Genomic DNA, 19,190 nt, shown 5'->3' with positions numbered 1-19,190 from the left:
CCTATGCGTTATCCAAATATGCAGCTTACATGGCTGCTGAGTTAGCAGATGTACACCTAGTCATGCAGCCCTACTATGGGCAGGCTATTTACTCCATTAATGATACTGAACTGGCCCAGAAACATTTAGAAAGGAATCTTCTTTTTTGAGAAATTGTTTTTGTGCAGCATATACTTCTCCACATAAGAGATACACACACACACACACACAGGTTCATAGACCCAAACATCCGACCATTCATTGTAAAAGCCCAATGAATGGTCGGATGTTCGAGTCTATGAACCTGTATACTCAGGCATTTGATAGCCCGATTCAATCATCATACAAGAATGTGTTTTAAGGCTTTAGATTTACACTTTATGTACTACTGTCAGCAACCAGGTAGGGAATTATTTATTATTTGATTTGGTATGCCATGTCAATGTGCCAAAAAAATAATAATAATTTTTTACACATGTATATATCTCAATCAAGCATTTCCTTATAGTAAAAGGAAAGGTCAGGACACTTCCAGCCAGTTGTAAGAAGGATTACTATTACACAGAAGGTTCCTCCCAACGCGTTTCGCCCATAGCCTTTTTCACGGATGGGGGAAAAGAGCACATCAGTCACTAAAACACCTTGATCCATTAACACAAAAAACAGACTACTTGAATAAACCCAAACAAATTACTCAAAAAAGCGGTGGCCATATTGAAATGGTGTTTGGTATCCATTTAACTCAAAAACACAAAATCATAGTTAGAGAGCTTTTAAACTTATTGTGCTTTTTTCTAGCAACTTATTATAAGGACTCTTTATAAATAATTCCAATAATTACCACTATCAATCTGCATAAATAGCATTCTTCATATATTCTTTAGAGATACATATAATACTTAAGCAGAGCCCTGCACATATCAAAATTCCCAAAAAAGCACCTTGTTATTTACACTCCATTAGGTATACTCCACACCTTCATACCACTGCCATAGAGGCTATGTTTAAATCTGCCCAATAAGACCCCACACGCAGTGCTAACTATTTCAAAGTAACAAATATTTACACAATAAAACATATAGTGTCTATAGCATCACCAAACACATGTACCTCAAATGATACCCAGAATTACTGTCCAAGATGACTACTCATTTCCTCACTGGAGTTTAAACCCCCAGGAGAGAGGGTCATAAATCTAATGTATATGGATTCCAAAATATGTAATGTTTTTTGTCCATCACCACCCCGCATGTCAGATCTAACTTGATCACAGACCAAATAGCTGAGCAATTTTTCATTGCCTTGATGCTCTTCTTGAAAATGTCTTGCCACAGGGTAATTGCGGTCGTTGTTACGACTAGCTCTTATATGTTCCAGGACTCTCTTTTTTACTTTATGTATAGTGCTCCCCACATATTTTATTGCATGGGCACTTATAAACAATATATACAAAATTCCGTATTACAATTGAAATGGCACAAAATCCTGTACCTGTTCTGTCCATTGCCCCAAATAACATCCGGGCAATTCACACTAAACCTGCAGGCCTTACATTGCTAACAACAGTAGAACCCTGAAAGAAACACTTGAACTATCCTGTTATTCGAACTGACCACCACATTGTGGCTCAAGCTATCACGCATGGATCTCCCTCTCCGAAAAGTCATAGATGGTAGATCATGGACAAAATTCGTCAGATGGGGCTGTGTCTGTAGGTTATGCCAGCTTTTATTCAGAATCTGTCTCAACCTAAAAGCTTGACTTGGAAAAAGTCGAAATAAATTTCATTTTCTGATCATTAATGTTGGGTTTATGTGAGGAATACAGTAAGTCTGCTCTAGGTCGACCCTCTACCTTCTTCCTAGCTGGATTAATAATTTGCTCACTGTAACCATTTTCTGCAAAATGTTTGCACATTAGCGTGCATTCCTGTTGGTAATTCTCATTAGTACTACAGATTCGTTTAGCACGCAATAGTTCACCATATGGGATGCTTCTGATCAAATTTGGAGGATGGGCACTCCTAGCATTTAACAGACTGTTACCAGCTGTTGCCTTTCTATACAATTTAGTTATTACACAGTCATTTTCAATACTCACTTCAACATCTAAAAACTGTATTGATGTCTTACTATGTTGTTCACTCAATTGCAAATTATACTCATTTGCATTCAAGGCTGCTACAAATTTCATTGCTGAATTTACATCACCTTTCTATGTTACAAAGATGTTGCCGATATACTGACACCACAATACAACCTTATCCTCATAGTCTGTAATACTAAGGGATATCTGCTCCTCCCACAAGCCCATAAACAGATTTGCGTAGCTGGGAGCGAAGCATGTACCCATAGCTGTCCCTTGTAGCGGTTTGTAAATTTGGTTGTCAAAGAGAAAAACATCGTTAGTGAGACAATACCATATCATATCACAAATCATTTCTGTATGCTCAAAGTATGAGATAGATCTGGCTCTCATAAAATGTCTAACCGCCCTAAGACCTAACTCATGTTGGATGCAAGTATATAAACTCGTAACATCCTTAGTTAAGAGCAAAAATTCATCTTCCCAACATAGACCATACACTAGTTTTAAAAACTGTGTAGTGTCCTTCACATAAGAAGGTAAACTTTCTACAAATGGACGCAAGAAGTAATCAATGTATCTTGAAGTGTTTTCAAGTAACTAACCCATTGCGGACACAATCCGTCTACCTGGAGGGTTCCGACTATCTTTATGAAGCTTAGGTAAGAGGTACAAAATTGGTATCCTGGGATGATCACACTTGAGAAATGTATATTCTTCCCACTCAATTAGACCCCTCTCTTTCCATTACATTAGCAATTCATGGTACTTAAAAGTGGATGATTTTAAATCTGACTGCTCAGCTGTAACGTAGCACTGACACTCTTAACTGTCTTTTACCCTCTTGCAAACATTGGTTCTTATCTAAGACAACAACATTGCCACCTTTATCTGATTCACGAATTACAAAATTAGGATCCTTGGCTAGTTTATCCAACGCCAGTCGTTGTATAGGTGAAAAGTTGTCAAATATTCTTCTCCCTGTATCAAATCTCATTTTCTTGAGTTAATTAATCACATCCCTCTCAAAGACCTCTATGGCATCATTCTGAACAGCTGGTAAGAAAGTAGATTTAGGCTTGAATGGACTTGGGCATGCAAAGTCTGTTTCCAGACCCAAAACCTCCAGATTCATAATTGGATCACTATGTGCCTGTATACCCTCATCCAAAATGGATAAAGTATGCAACATATCAATATCTGAAATTAATAGCCACTCCTTTGGGCTTTTTCCACAGCAACCGGTTGTGTTGTTACTTTAGTTTGAAACCATTTCTTTAATTTCAGTTTTCTCACAAAATGGAAATGATCTATTCGTGTCTGTACATAATCTAAACCCTTAGTGGGACAAAAGGATAGACCCAAAGCTAATAGGCTATTCTCCTCAGCCGTCAATGTCCTACTCGAGAGATTGACTACAGTTCTTATGTTACTGTCTGTGCCCTTGTAGTCATTCCTGTTGGTGTAGAGCCTTCTCTTCCTTCTTCGTGTCTTCGCTGCATGGTTCCTCTTCCTCGCGACCTGCATCCCCTGCCCCTTGTTTGAAATGTATCTTGCTTTTGGTTGGTCCTTCCTTGGTTGAGCAATCGGAATTGTTTTAAAAAAATTAGCTCTGTTGGTGTTTTTATCAGACCCCATATTTTTTTTAAGGTAAATATCTGAAGTGTCCAATAGATTACTTGTCCAAGACATCACTCTCTTCAGATTCACGCAAGTCAGCACCAGAGTAACCCCCTGCGACCAGAGGTATTGGTTCCTTATAATCTTCGGAATACATATAATCATATACTTGCGGTGGAAAGTCAAAATTCTTCGATTGGTAATCCTTAAAGTCTCGTGTAAATATTCAGTTTTTTTAGCTGTAATTGTGCTTTTACCTCATCAAAAGTAGCTTGTGTTCCCATCGTCAAAATTTCTGTGGTTAACTTATCTCTTCAAGGATCTTAACCCCATCTTTCAACGCATATTTGATCAAAGTCATAATATTGAGAGCTTACTTTTGCATTCTCAGCCCACTCCTTCAATAACTCTAGATCCGGATCCTCATACGATGGAATTGTATAGATACGTAGGGAACACGCTCAACCTCAATGTACTGTTGTAATGATTCAATCTCCCACCATTTGGAAAGTTCTCTTCTAAGTAGTTTTTCCAATTTGTCATTAAGTAGTTGCAATTTTAATGCAGATCCCGCTGTAGGTATACCCTGACGTTCACCTGGATCATTCTGGGTAAAAACAAAAAAAAACACACAAAAAAAAGAGTTTGCTGGATTTCTTCTTCCTGCGAGCTTCTAATGAGGAAGCCATCTCTGTGTAAAAAAAAAATTCAATCAAACAAAATAGCTGGAAATGGGCATCCAAAATATATCAACTTATAGCTGTTCTAGCCCACTCCACATCGCAAGTTGTTGGGGTTGGTGTTTGGAGCTTAACTACTTGTGATTGTTAAGTATTTTCATTGTTAATATTGTTCTATTTTAATAAATATATATATATATATATATATATATATACACATACATACACACACACACATATTATATATATATATATAAATAAATAAATAAAGATTTCTGCCACTTCATTTGAAAGCAGAAAAGAAAGTCGCACCCAACGTACCTACTTCTCAAGCACAAGGCTTTGAGATTACAATTCAAAAAGCAATCTGATTCAAAGAAAAGGGTATCCACTGCTAAGATGGCAACGCGTTTCAACACTAAAGTGTCATCATGGCCAAATTGAAAAAACCTGTGCACTTTCCCCTCTGACCTTATATACCCCTTGTTAACAGGCAAAGAAAATACTACCTTATACAGGATAATTCCAAATACACAATAAGGGGCAATAAATGAAATGATCAGAATAAATTAAAATAAAACTAAAAAAACTATTCAAAACATTTGGTATATTACTTAAATGGTAGTTCCAGCATCACTACCACTTATAATTAATCATGTCATGTATCCCAAATGAAGTCATCAAATAACAAAATGAGTTGCACTTTATAATGTTATATAAAAGAGAGAAAACATTTCACCTATATTTATATTAATTATACGTGGATAAGTTCACCAAACCATATTCTATTATTAATGTAATATAACTGCAAATTCACTGTAGAAAGTTCAATTTAAGCCAAATGGCCACTATGCAAATGTCTTCATGCCAGAAAATAAAACTGTAAACTAATAAAAGCTAGTAGTAAGGGAATGCCACAAGTTATAAACGTTACCTAAAAGTGAAAAGTCACAAGAGCGCCTATTTGGGGAGATCTAGGAAGGAAAGAATATACGTATACATTTCATTGTCACATTTGTCCAACATGCACATAAGGTCTTTGTTAACCTCTTGCTCGCAATCTCTTCACCACCCTACTCTCCTCCTCTTTATACAGTTCTAAAGTACTACAATTTCTTCTAACTCTAATCAATTCACAGTAAGGAATACTGCTTTTCAATTTATTAGGATGATGAATGGCAGCATGTAAGATACTATTACCCGCTGTATCTTTACGATATAGCCTTGTCTGCAATTTGGTATCCTCAATTTCCAATAAAACATTTTAAAAAATCCATTTTTGTTGGAAGTATTTTTCTAGTAAATCCCAAATTAAGGGTATTTTGGGAAATATGATCCAGAAATTCTTCCAAATCCTGATGCGTTCCCTTCCAGATCAAAAAAAGATCATCAATATACCGTGTCCAAATCAAAATATACCAGGTCCATTTGTCATTCTCCTCCACCCATACCTGAGTGGCCTCCCACCAACCCATAAAGATTCCAGTATAACTTGGAGCAAAGCAACTTCCCATCGCTGTCCCAACCAACTGACGATACCAAGTATCCTTAAACAAAAAGAAATTGCTATTCCAACAGAATTCCAACATATCTAATAACATCATTGAATAATCGTATTTGCTGAGTGGTCTGTCGCGAAAGAAATATCTACATGCTTGGATCCCCAAGTCATGCTGGATACAAGTGTATAAGGATTCCACATCTAAAGTAACCAACAAAAAATGTGGTTCCCAAGGGATACCCTCAATCTTGTAAATAAAATCCATGGTGTCCCTGCGATAAGAGGGTAAAGCCAACACATATGGTAGAAGGAAGAAATCTAAGTACATAGACGTACGTTCCAAAAGACGGCTATTTGCAAAGATTATAGGTCTACCAGGTGGATTGTTGTAATTCTTATGAAGTTTTGGTAACATATAGAACAGTTGGCTTTTTAACCAAAATAAACTGATATTCATCTGTATTAAGTAGCCACCTGTCTCTCCAATCAAACAATTTACTGTGATACTGATCAATCGATTGTAATTATGTATAGTTATCTCATAATTCCCTGTATTACTAAGTTGTCTTTATGCTTCTTTACAATATTGGTTAACATCCCAAAGAACTACATTGTCGCCATTATCTGAGGGTTTTATCACAATACTATGGTCATCATTTAAACTCTTCAAGGCTATTTTTGTTCATGATTGAGGTTCGAAACACATTCACTCTGTTTGATAGTATACCACATTTGAAACAAATCTCGAATAACAGCTTCAGGGAAAGTATCAATAGAATCATGAATAGTAGACTGATTGAACCTAGATTTTAACTTGAAAGGTGTGACCTCCGGTCTGTCCAATTCCACATCCATAAACTCAAGAAATTCACTTTCACTCATACCAGAGGTGTCCATTTCTCCTAAATCGGCCAGAGCCAATAAGCCATCCAGATCACTCAATGTTAACTCAGTGGTCACAGAGGTAGTAATAGGTGAAATAACACCCAAATCATCAAGACCCTTCTTATTTTATTGCTGTAAAAAAAAATAACTTCCTCAGTTTCAGTTCGCGTACAAAAAGAAATAGGTCAATCCTAGCTCTACAAAAGGAAAAATCAGCAGTGGGGCAAAAAGATAGGCCAAGCTCCAAAAGGGATTGTTCAGCCGAAGTAAGTTGGTGTTCAGACAAATTTATAACCGTTGGGAAACCTTCCCCCATCATTTATTTTTGGTTTGCCTTGTAGATCTGCCTCAAGTCATCATGCCTTTGACCCCTCCAATTGCCCCTCTGTATCCTTGTTCTCCTTCGCTGTTCCCTCCTCTTCCTCTTGGTGGCCGGCCCGACCTGTCTGATTTCTCTGTAAAAAACGATACTCTTCCAATGAAGTTAAATGAACAGAATCTTTACCAGATATTGCCTGAGCTTCATCAGAGTCTGATGAATATTTGCCAGAACTAGATTCAGACGCTACCAGTTCTTGTTTCCTCAAAGAGCCGATCTGTTTGTATTGTTTAACGACTTCATCAAATCTACCCCCAAAAGTCAAAATTCTCCCTTGGGCATAGTCCTGCTTATCTCTCAAACACTTTAGTTTCTCTGTTTAATTTTCTCCTCATACTTTTCCAACCTCTTGTAGGATGCTGGCCTGGCTTATAGTGGGTACCCTGTGGTACTTACACCTTGTGCCAGGTCCAGTTATCCCTTATTAGTAGATTAGAAGTGTTCTAGCAGCTTAGGCTGAACTAGGAGACATGCAAAGCTCCTACTATACCACTCAGCACTATATCATAAGAAAACACAATACTCCGAGTTACTAAAAATGAAAGTACTTTACTTTAGTGACAATATGCCAAAAGTATCTCAGAGGATATACTCCCTTAGGAGGTAAGTAATACACACACAAACCCAAATCAGGTAAGTAACAGTTAGAAAAGTAGTGCAAACACTGTAGGACTCAATAGAATGCAATAGGAGACAATAGGCCTAGGGGCAACACAAACCATATACTCCAAAAGTGGAATGCGAACCATGAATGGACCCCAGGCCTAGTGTAGTGTGTCGAGGGTCACTGGGAGTGTAAGAAAACACTAAGGGTGTCCAAGATACCCCACCCCAAGACCCTGAAAAGTAGGAGTAAAGTTACCCTACTACCCCAGAAAGACAGACAGTCAAGTCAAGATAAGGGTATTTCCAAAGGGAGAGGGTGTAACACCCTCTCTCAGGGGAAATCCTTTGTTCTGCCTTCCTGGGACTGGGCTGCCCAAGCCCCAGGGGGGCGGAAACCTGTCCAAGGGTTGGCAGCAGCAGTAGCTGCAGAGGAAACCCCGGAAAGTTTGTTTGGCAGTACCCGGGCTCTATGCTGGAGACCTGGGGATGCATGGAATTGTCCCCCCAATACCAGAATGGTATGGGGTGACAATTCCACGATTCTAGACAGGTTTCATGGCCATGTTCGGAGTTACCATGGTGACGCTACATATAGGTATTGACCTATATGTAGTGCACACGTGTAATGGTGTCCCTGCACTCACAAAGTCCAGGGAAATTGCCCTGACCAATGCGGGGGCACCTTGGCCAAGTAACTTTGCACCTAACCTTCACTAAGTGAGGGTTAGACATAGAGGTGACTTGTAAGTTACCTAAGTGCAGTGTAAAATGGCTGTGAAATAATGTGGACGTTATTTCACTTAGGCTGCAGTGGCAGTCCTGTGTAAGAATTGTTTGAGCGCCCTATGGGTGGCAAAAGAACTGCTGCAGCCCATAGGGATCTCCTGGAACCCCAATACCCTGGGTATCATACACTAGGGAATTATAAGGGTGTTCCAGAGTGCCGATCAGAACTGGTAAGATTAGTCACTAGCCCGCAGTGACAATTTCAAAAGCAGAGAGAGCATAAACACGGAGGTTCTGATTAGCAGAGCCTCAGTGATACAGTTAGGCACCACACAGGGAACACATACAGGGCACATTTTATGAGCACTGAGGTCCTGGCTAGCAGGATTCCAGTGACACCGGCAAAAACAAACATATATAAAGTAAAAATGGGGGTAACATGCCAGGCAAGATCGTACTTTCCTACACCTCTTATCCATCAATGTAAAAAAAATCTTTAGAAATTCTTTTTCTGTATGGTTATCCAAAATTTCCTTCATTTTAACTAATTCTTCAGTTACCTGTTCCAAATCCAGGGCAGCATATTTGACCAACAACTTTAACATAGACTTGCAGGTCTCTGCCATTAATTTAGACCAATCCTCTAACAATTTAGGATTTGGGTTTTGGTATGTAGGGGTAATAAGGATCCTCGGGCCCCTTGGAACCCTGCCTACTTCAAGGTAGTTTTCCAAGGAGATCACTTCCCAACATTTCCTTATTTCCTTTTTCAATAATTTTTCATAAGTTGTCAATTGTTGTTTAATTGTCTTGACCAGTGGTTCATCCCCCATAGTTGAAGTCCCCAAACCACTTTGGATAGTATCATTAATCTCTTGCAGCTTCCAATTGCTTCTAACGAGTGCCACTCATTGTAAGAAATCCACACTAACTAAAACAATTTATTCTAAGGTGCTCTCGAAAGAGAAATAACCAGATTGCAAAACAAGAAAAAAAAGAAACAAAAAGTAGAGAAGTTAAAAAGACGCGCTTCACCACTAATATTATCAAAAGCAGTGACGCCTCTGACATTTTCTAGCACCAAACATTCACTGGATGCCAAGTTTAAAGTGCCGAATATGTGGACCATTAATCTCCCTGTTAACTCCAAAAACGTGGAAAGAGAAATCAAACCTTAATTGTGTCTTAAAAAACAAAACAAAAAAATGACATAATAGAATGTGCATAAATGTTTTCTCACCACAGGTCTTGACGGTTCCGTTACGAACTTCAGATGGTAAAGCAGCTGTGCTGAATGATCCAAAAGCCTCTGGCCCAACCGAGCATGAAACCAACAATGTTCCGTATTCACGCTCGTGTCAGAGCAACAATCACCTCCTCAAACGGGTCTCTCCCAGAGAAGAGCACAGACTCATCTACACTCAACTCCCGAGAGGCGTCATAACAGCGTGAATCGATGTCTCCAAAGAGCGAAATCAAAAACGCTCATTAGTACGCCGCTCTCAGTAAAAGAAAGTGTAACGTAAGATCCATATTTTAGGCGATAATAATCCAACGGGAAATAATGGCTCCACAAAAAAGAAAATAAATCAAAAATAATAACGGCACAATTTTATACGGCGGAAGCCGGGAATAGTATGTTAACAAATAAAAGTTCCCCCTCTCAGCCGGCTACATCCACCAAACGAGGCTGTTGCAAACAAACATTCATGGCATCCTTTACAAATGAAAAGGAGATTTCTGTCACTTAATTTGAAAGCACAAAAAGAAAGGTCGCACCCAACGTGTCTACTTCAAGCACAAGGCTTTATTTGAAGTGACAATTCAAAAAGCAATCTGATTCAAAGAAAAGGGTATCCACTCCTAAGATGGCAATGCATTTCAACACTAAAGTGTCTTCATCATGGCCAAATTGAAAAAACCTGTGCACTTTGCCCTCTGACCTTATATACCCCTTGTTAATAGACAAAGAAAATACTACCTTATACAGGATAATTCCATAATACACAATAAGGGGCAATAAATTAAATGATCAGAATAAATTAAACTATAACAAAAAAAAACAATTTAGAACATTTGGTATATTACTTAAATAGTATTTCCAGCATCGCTACCACTTATAATTAAATCAAGTCATGTATCCCAAATGAAGTCAAACAACAAAATTAATTTCACTTTATAATGTTATATAAAAAAGAAAAGAGAAAACATTTCACCTATATTTATATTAATTATACGTGGATAAGTTCACCAAACCATACTCCATTATTAAATGTAATATAACTGCAAATTCATTGTAGAAAGTTCAATTTAGACCAAATGGCCACTATGCAAATGTCTTCATGCCAGAAAATAAAACACCATCATGTCCAAACTGTAAACTAATAAAAGCTAGTAGTATGGGAATGCCACAAGTTCTAATCATTACCTAAAAGTGAAAACTCACAAGAGCGCCTATTTGGGGAGATCTAGGAAGGAGAGAATATACGTATACATTATTGCATTGTCACATTTGTCCAACATGCACATAAAGTGTATATATATATATATATATATATATACACATACATATACACATACATACACACACAAACAAACACAGCTTTCCTTCAGAGCCATAAAGGAGCGCTCGCCAGGTTTGCAGCTAAGTTCATTTCCCCAGCATGACGTGTTTCGGCTAAATGCCAGTAAAATAAAAACTTGTATTTAGCTGTTTAAATAGTTTCCCTTCATTGTTAGTTTTGATTATAGTTAAAATGCAATCTAACCAGATTATTTCAACCAAAAATGTTTACATCAGACTTTGAATTTCAATAGCCAGTTTGATTTCGGTCCATTGATCCAAGTGGGAATGCCAGGCATATCTAGCACCATATCCTGCGTTTGCCTCAATGAAGCCAACACATCCATCAAGCAAGGATCAAATGCAAAATTCTTGATGGTCTCTATTTGCAGAAAAATACTATGCTTTAAGGCTGAGCGAAATATGTTGATGCTGCTCCTGAAAAACACAGAGCTGGCCTGCCCTGCACACTAACAGCTACATTATCCACCCCCCATTTCACCCCCACAGCCCAAGCCCAGTACAAGAGACATTGAGCATTTTTCCCTAAACATTATAATAAAGTTGTATCTTTATTTAAAAAAAAAAAATAAAAAAAAAATAAAAAGTAAGAGTGCCTGGACATGACACTTACTTGTGAGAACCAAGTTATTTACTTTCTATAATGCTCTTTCTGGCAGATAGTCTACCTAAGTGCAAATTGTTCACCTTGTGAATGTCCACATGTGCCAGACTAGATCCAGTGATATTCCTCAGCATTGCTCCTGCACGCCAATATGCACCGTTGTGCAGCTTTGCCTGGACCCACCCACAAGTGACACTGGAGTCACATATAAGCCCTTACCCTGCTCTTATGTCAGTTTATTTAAGGACTGTCTGCACCATCACACAAATCACCGGACGTGAAAAAGTGTGCAGCTCTCTAAAGTAGAATCTTTTTACATTTAGATAAGAGTCCATTCCACGGAACAGTTTAGACAGAGTAGCCACCAGAAAGAGTGTAACCAAAAGTCAAGTACATTTCCAGATCACAGGCAATCATCTGTTGCTTTTCAATCTCCATACATGGATGTGCAGAACGGGTACAGGATCCTTCCCTGCTGCTTCAACAGCAGATCCTTCTGAAGCTCTTTTGGGCCAGTCCAGTATCACTAGGATGACTCTGGCCTGGTTATTCCTGATCACATTTAGGAGAGGCAGTCAGGCAAAAGCATACAGAAGTCTCAATCTCCACTCTAAGCAAAATGCACCTCTGAAAGTGCATCTTTTTATGAATTCCAGTGTGCACAAGTTTCTACATTGCAGTTATTAGCAGGGAAGAAATCGAGTCATGGTTCCACCCACTGCTGGAAGACACCATGCACCACCTCCAGATGTACCCATTCGCAATCTGCTAGACATAGTCAGCCGAGTTCATCCATCACGGCATTTAAAGATCGTGCCAGGTGGCTCACAACCAAGGAGATGCCCCGTCGACTTAGCCAGTTCCAGAGGTGCAAGGCCTCCTAGCACAGGACCCAGGGCACCACTCTGTTTCTGCCTGTTGCAGTGCCACATGGCTGTGGTGTTGTCCGTGAGAACCTGGACCAGCCTCCCTCTGATAGACTGTAGAAAGGCCATCAATGACAAATTAATGGTCCGCAACTCCATAAAGATGATGTGGAGGCGGGCCTTTGTTAGAGACTATGCCCTCTGACATCTTCCTCTCCTACATGGCCTCACTGGTTTAACAGCATCACGTCTGTCACTGCATTTATGTCTATGTGGGTTATGGAGAGGAGTCAATCGCGAGTCAACTGTGGTGGATCAGCAAGGGCGGCTCCTCTGCAGTAGCAGGGGAGTGTCTCCCACTTGGCTGAGCCAGCAGATGAAAAATAAAACTGTAGCTTGCCGTATACACACCTTGGCTGGAGAAAAAGCACAGACTCCAGTTATGTGTGCCACTCAGACCAATCCTGACGGTGCTTACATGCTAACATAGCATGTAAGAAGTGCCAGGATTGCTGGGGAGCCTGTGCTGGTGTCCCAGCGAATGCTGTGACACCACAAGAGGAGCGAGGCGGCGGGGAGGCGCAAGGCTATTTCTTTATTTTAAAAATAAATAAAAAAGTCCCCCCCCCCCCCTCTTCCCACCTGACCAGTATGTTTAGCATCATGTGTTTCCATTTTTAAAAAGGTAACAGAACTTAACTGCAATGTTTAAATAAGTGCAGAGATATTTAAACATAGCCAATTTATAAGAATTGTGAAAAATTCAGAGGGGGGCCTGGATGATTTTTTCCCCACTGGGGGTGGGGGGAGTGCACCTTTAAGAAGTTTGAAAAACACTGCTCTTTAGCTATTTTGTCCAAAAGAGCCTGGATGTCCTGCAGCAAAATGAACAAACAATCCTTAGACAGTCACACTGAATTTTTCACAGGTGGAGTATGGGGTGGGTTGGTGAGGAATGATGGGGCATATCCTTGTTGGAGTATCCGAACAATCCGTCAGATGCCCTTCCACCCATAGAAATAATACCTTATCCTACCTCCAAAGGGAAGTCCCTGTGCAGCTAAGGGCAGGTCTACGTTGTCTGGTGGTGGTGGTGGTAGTAGAGAGATCAGGGTCTGAGAAGTGCGGAAGGCCTGGACATTGTGAACTGCATCCCCAACCCTGGCATCGAAACTACTGCAGGGGCTGCTACTGTGGAGGTGGACTTTGGTGTGGTCTTTAAGCCATGCCCCTTCAGAAGCCTCAAAAAGGTGAAGCTGGTGGGGATATTGCAGCACTGGCACTGAAACTCTGTGGTCATGCTTTCTTTGAAGCAAATCTAAAAACGAGTCTGCCTCATCTCAGAAGAGACGGGTGCCATCAAATGGCAGGTTCTTTAAGGATACCTGAAGATCACCCGAGAAGCCGGTGGATCTCATCCAAGCATAGTGCTAAAGCTCCATGTTGGCTGTAACTGCTCTTCACAAGCAGTCAGTTGTGTCCAACCCAGAGATAAAGGTTTTGTCTTGTGGGAGTAAGCAGTGGTGGGGGCCAGGTGCATGGGGTTGAACATGCATGGCTTTGTTTGAGGTAGTGGTGGATTCAGTTCAGAGTTGGCCAGAGCTATGGCCTCAATGGTCTAACTCCAGCATCAAACCAGAAAGAACCTGCATGGATCGTGGCACCAGGAGTGGAATTAACTCCACTGCCTAAGCTGGACCCACAGTGGGCTCAGAGGGTATAGCCAGTGCCTAGAGAGAGTCTGCTGGTAAAAAACCAGGACGGAGGCCCTTACAATTCTGTGGGGCCTGAAAGCACACCGGAAGAAACCAGTGAGGTGCCCAAGATGCGAAGCATGACATCCTTATATACCTCATTTTGTTGTGGCGTCACTGGCAGACCTGGAAACTCAGAATGCATTGGAATCAGTTTAGAAACAGGCTCCTCAGCAGAGGGCCGGGAGAGACCCCGCGTGGCACCTCACTGTCCTCATGCCTATTCAAGAGAGTAGAGAGGCTCGCTTGGACTTCTTGTATTTCTGCTTTGATTTGGACTTATTTGAATACTAAGTACAAAGAGGACCTGTCACAGGACTGGTCCTGGGAACAGGTCTGTCTGGCCTGTATGTGATTTCAGACTAGGTTTGATTATGTACAGCTTGGCTTCGTGGTCCAAGATCGCCTTCGGATTAATGAGGGCACACTCCTCTGCATGACTGGAGCCATGCCGGCCCTAGACACTATAGGCACACCTTGTGGGAATACGTCACAGACATCTGTTTGCGATACTCCCTCCAAGGTTTAAAGCTTTTGGTTTACGGTGCTGACATTTCCCTTGCACGCTGTAGAAGCTAGGTCCCCATCCACATCAGAAGACCGAGAAAGGAAATGACGTCCGTGCACAGGAGTGGCACTTACATGCGGCTCCGGCTTCACTTCCAGGGTGGGATGGAGTTAATGCAGAGCCACACAGCAACACCTGCTGACACGAAGAAGCAATGCTGAGAAAAATCTCAGGATTCAATCTGACACCTAGCTGTATTCACAGGGTGAGAAATCTGTGGTTGTGGTCTAAACCAAATTTTATGCTCTGTCCCCACTCCAAGCATATTTCTTTATTGTTCACCTTTACTAACTCTGGAAAGTCAAAGACTAAAGACAAGATACTCTGTAATTCAATGAGACTGCAGTATATCTGGTGCCAAAGTTTTCAATAAGCGCATCAATACTGGTCACCAGGATGTCTCAACTGCCATTAGGTCACACAAGCCCTATAAAACTGGTGAGTTTCTGTAATCCGAGTGTTAAATCAAATAATTCCAATCCTATGTAAAGCACTGCTCCACTTCCTGGTGCTAGGCAGGACCCTTATAAATACACCAGCAAGGTAATAAATAACAGATTTTCTTTTAAATGAATTGAAGCGGACAGGATTTCCTCCTTGAGAGAAGAACCACTTATTTGTTAATAAGGTTTTATTAGCGGGTGCACCCAATGGCCGTTAAGGAAAGCTTCAACAGTTAGTATGCCAAAAGCAAAAAGCACCCAAGACTATGCCTTGCATCAGTCTGTAAGCCGAACAGATAAACCAGCTAGAGCCTTCCATTAAATCACATTACACAGGTGCCTAAAGGACCTAGAATTTCACCTAATTTCACTCTGCATTCACTGCAGTACAGCTTGTATGGGAAAGTTTTAAAGGATTTAAAAGATGTGAAGAGCATTCTGAGGTGTGTAGAAGCTATGTGCTTACTGATCAGGCTAATAGTATGAAGTGTTGGGTGTACCTCTCAACAAGTAGGTCCTTGTCCTTTAACAGGGTCTCCGTGGACTTTACAATGTTTTCCCACAGGCTGGGTTCTGAAGAATGGGCTGGTATGCCGTAGACTGGGGCCTGCGAGCAGGTGGCGCTATTCATGCCCTACAGGGGAAAAAAAATAAAAAAAACATTAATAAAAGCAAGGTTCAAATATACTGCTCAACATAATCTTAGATGCTGGGGGCTGGATGCTACTTGGGGAACATGCGTGTATTATCAAGGGACAAAGCAGGACATTGGTTGAATGCAGTTTGGGGAGCAAAGGGGTAGGGAGGTTAGAGAAAGGTGAGGTATCAGATGAGTCCCACATAGCGGGGTTAAAAATGTTTTTAAAAAACTCACTCCTCTCTTTATCAGATCATAGGAGGGTAACTGCTCTTTGTACAAGAAGTAGAGGTACTGCTCAAAGGATATGATCCGCATGCAGTAGCAAGCAGGATTAACACAGGATAGAGGCTGCATTGATTAATACATTAAGTGAAGCAGTTTAAATCATCAAGTAGAGGACCCTGGTTGGCGTGTTAAAACATTGCCATTTATGGTGTTGAGGCAAGATGGCTTCAGTTATCTCTGAAGGTGGTGCAGGATGCACTACAGGAAAGAGCAACAGCTACTTTAAATATGATGCAAATGTACTATGCTTTTACGAGACATCTCTCAAAGTAACGGAGAGGCTACTGCTAGGGCGATGGGGCTGCTTGGGTGTCTTCATAAGCACACTATGCTCAAATCCTTGTTCTGTGTACCTAGCCCCTTGTTCTAGCACTGGCCTTTTACAGGGACTTTGTTCCGTTTGTGTCTCATGCTAGAGGGGCCTCCATTAGCTCCCTATTCTATGTACACTGCATTGACACTGGGCAGCAACCCAGAGTTATTCATTCAGTTGAAGGCTCTTCATATTTAGTACAATGATTTATTCATATCCCGCTATACTTGGTTCAACAGAACAATGGCCCTCTACACAGAACATTCCCCTCCTGGCCCTCTACACTGGATAGAATGCTGCACCTATTGCCCTTGAACAGAGGTGTACCAATGTTCCTCTACAGTGGCTATGGTACGGTCCCAAGGCTTTCTACACTGGGTTCATTTGTTCTAAGCTGCTCTGTCCTTCGGGAGGCTTGCTATAAGTCAGTACATTATGCCCTCTATGATGAAGTTCACATGACTCCCGACACAGAGGATAATACTGCACCCAAGGACTTATAAACTGGATACAGTGGAATGGGTACAATGATACACCTGTGACTCTTTGTATAATGTGGTACTCTAGGCCTTCTATATTCTTTTAATTGCTGTACTGAAGCCCAAACTACTGTTGAAGAATTTCAGTAACACCCCTGACAAGAGGGAAACAAGCCTTAATGCAAACTAACATTCTGAAAGAGCGAATACAGGTTGAGAGGCAGGCACTACAGGGAGGAAGCCAACATATACACATAGCAAAAATACCTGCAACTGCTGCATTTGCATCTTCTCCAGTTGATGCTGCCAGGCAGCCCCATCCAACTGCTGAGTATAAGGCTGCTGTCGCCACACCTGTGTAAGGGGAGATAATGGTTTGGAATAAGCCTGGTTCTGCTGGAGGCTCACTGGTGTGGGCTTGGTGGGCTGGGAAGAGCCATCCAGGCAGCTGCGTGAAGGAGACTTACTGCTAGGTAGCGTCCCGTACAGTTCCTTGCTGATTTCTGCAGGTAAGGGCCCCTGATTAAACATCTGGATGCGGAGACGTGCATCACTGGAAAAGGTGTCCAGAAAAGTGGATTGATTGAGGGTAGGCTCAATATTGGGGATCTCAAACTTCCTTACATCATCTCTGCCAGGATCTCCCCATGGGGAGAGAGAGTTCTCAAAGCCATAATCAACCATCTTCAGAGCAGCAAGGGCTTCCAGAGGCAACGTTTCTGAAAATGGAGCAGAAGTCTCAGATTTACTACTAGGGAATTTAGTCTGGCTGGGTTCGGATACAGCTGAGGAGGTGCCAAATGAACCAGGGCTGCGACCACTTGTTGCATGTTGGTTACCAAGAGGAGTAACATGGTTCCCCTGGGTAGATGGCATCACATGGGCAGTAGGAATTGTAACATGTGTTCTGATTGGTTGAAAAGAAGAGGTTCCACTGGCAGTGCCGAAAACTGGGGAAAGAACAACAAGATTAAGTTATAGGTGCTCGAGAGACTAGTAGAGGGTTCTTAGCAGAACATGCATAAGAAAAGACCCCATCGGCAAAGTACGTACATACAAGCGACAGATCTTTAGCAGACCACCACAAAGGTCAGATTTCAGAACCATAAGCTAACACCCTCCTTCTGTTAACTACTTTTGTGAGGAAGTCACATAGGCCACCAAACTATGCTTAACAGTTAACATTGTTTACAAGTCTACACCTAAACAAGCATTTGCATGACTTTCAATCTCCAACGACTGTGATAAGACACTGTGAGGAGTATTCAGAATCCTGGGAAACAATGGCATGTGTAACTGGAACGCAAAACACTATTGGAGGCCACCACTGCAAGCTCTCCAGAAAAAAAGATTTTAGTCAACACTGAGCTTCAGCCAAAACCAATCTTTCCTGATTCTCTGCAATATTCATAAAGTTGTGCATTTACAGAAGAAACTCTGCTTTGATGGGGAATTCGCAGGAGAAGAGGCACAGCACCAGTGACCTAGGAAATCTCCAGATTCAATAAAAGAATCTGTTGGGCAATCTTTAGACCCCTAAACTAGGACAAACCACACTTCAAGAACTAAGACTTGGCCCATCACTCATGCCATTTTGCTAAAACCTGAAGGCTCACCATTTATTAAAAAAATCTGTCCATTAACACAGTAATTCCCATTCCTTACAGTTACTATTAAGTTTCTATCTTCTGCTCTTTGTAGTGCTCTATGATGCCACTCTGCATGTAAACTTCATAACAAGATCTGCCTTTTAGTCATGCCTTATTTCCATCTTCACATTTCTGAGAACCAAGCCCTACACTCCGCCTCTCAATTATCTCAGTCTAAAACGTTCTCTGCACCACAAAGCTACTTCATTCTAGAGCTGCCTTTAAAAGTGCACTTTGCTGTATACTGCCAGGGTCTGATTCATGGGCTTTCTTCACCATTCTCTCTCATCATAGCAACTACCAAATCAGGAACACAGACTACCACAGGCCCCCTCCATAATTATATTATTTAGGTTTTACACACATCAGGCAATCAAACAAGATTAAGAAGATCAGAGTGGAAAAAATATAGAAACTAATAAAAATATTTTGTGATTAAGCTTCTGGGAAATTCCTCACAAAGGATATAGTCTTTGAACTAGGTCCACAACCAAGACAACATGTGGGAGGAGCATTCACTAGATGCTAGAGGATCTCAAAATGT

The 19,190-nt window shown here is 41.0% G+C and overlaps 1 protein-coding gene across 1 annotated transcript in view; it reads right to left on the bottom strand.

Annotated features, from left to right (window-relative positions):
• The window catches only part of CEP85 (centrosomal protein 85), a 304,191-nt gene that overhangs the window by 270,300 nt on the left and 14,701 nt on the right, over positions 1 to 19,190 (bottom strand). Inside the window, exons 3-4 of the mRNA XM_069224028.1 lie at positions 17,265 to 17,947; positions 15,781 to 15,914 (exon numbers count right to left, since the gene is read on the bottom strand). Coding sequence (XP_069080129.1) covers positions 15,781 to 15,914; positions 17,265 to 17,947 — 817 coding nt within the window. The remainder of the gene's footprint in view (positions 1 to 15,780; positions 15,915 to 17,264; positions 17,948 to 19,190) is intronic.

This window comes from Pleurodeles waltl, chromosome 3_1 (genome assembly GCF_031143425.1).
Source record: "Pleurodeles waltl isolate 20211129_DDA chromosome 3_1, aPleWal1.hap1.20221129, whole genome shotgun sequence".
In the NCBI taxonomy this organism is placed as follows: Eukaryota; Metazoa; Chordata; class Amphibia; order Caudata; family Salamandridae; genus Pleurodeles; species Pleurodeles waltl.
The sequence above is the reverse complement of the archived record's forward strand: the minus strand, read 5'-3'. Positions and strand labels throughout refer to the sequence as shown.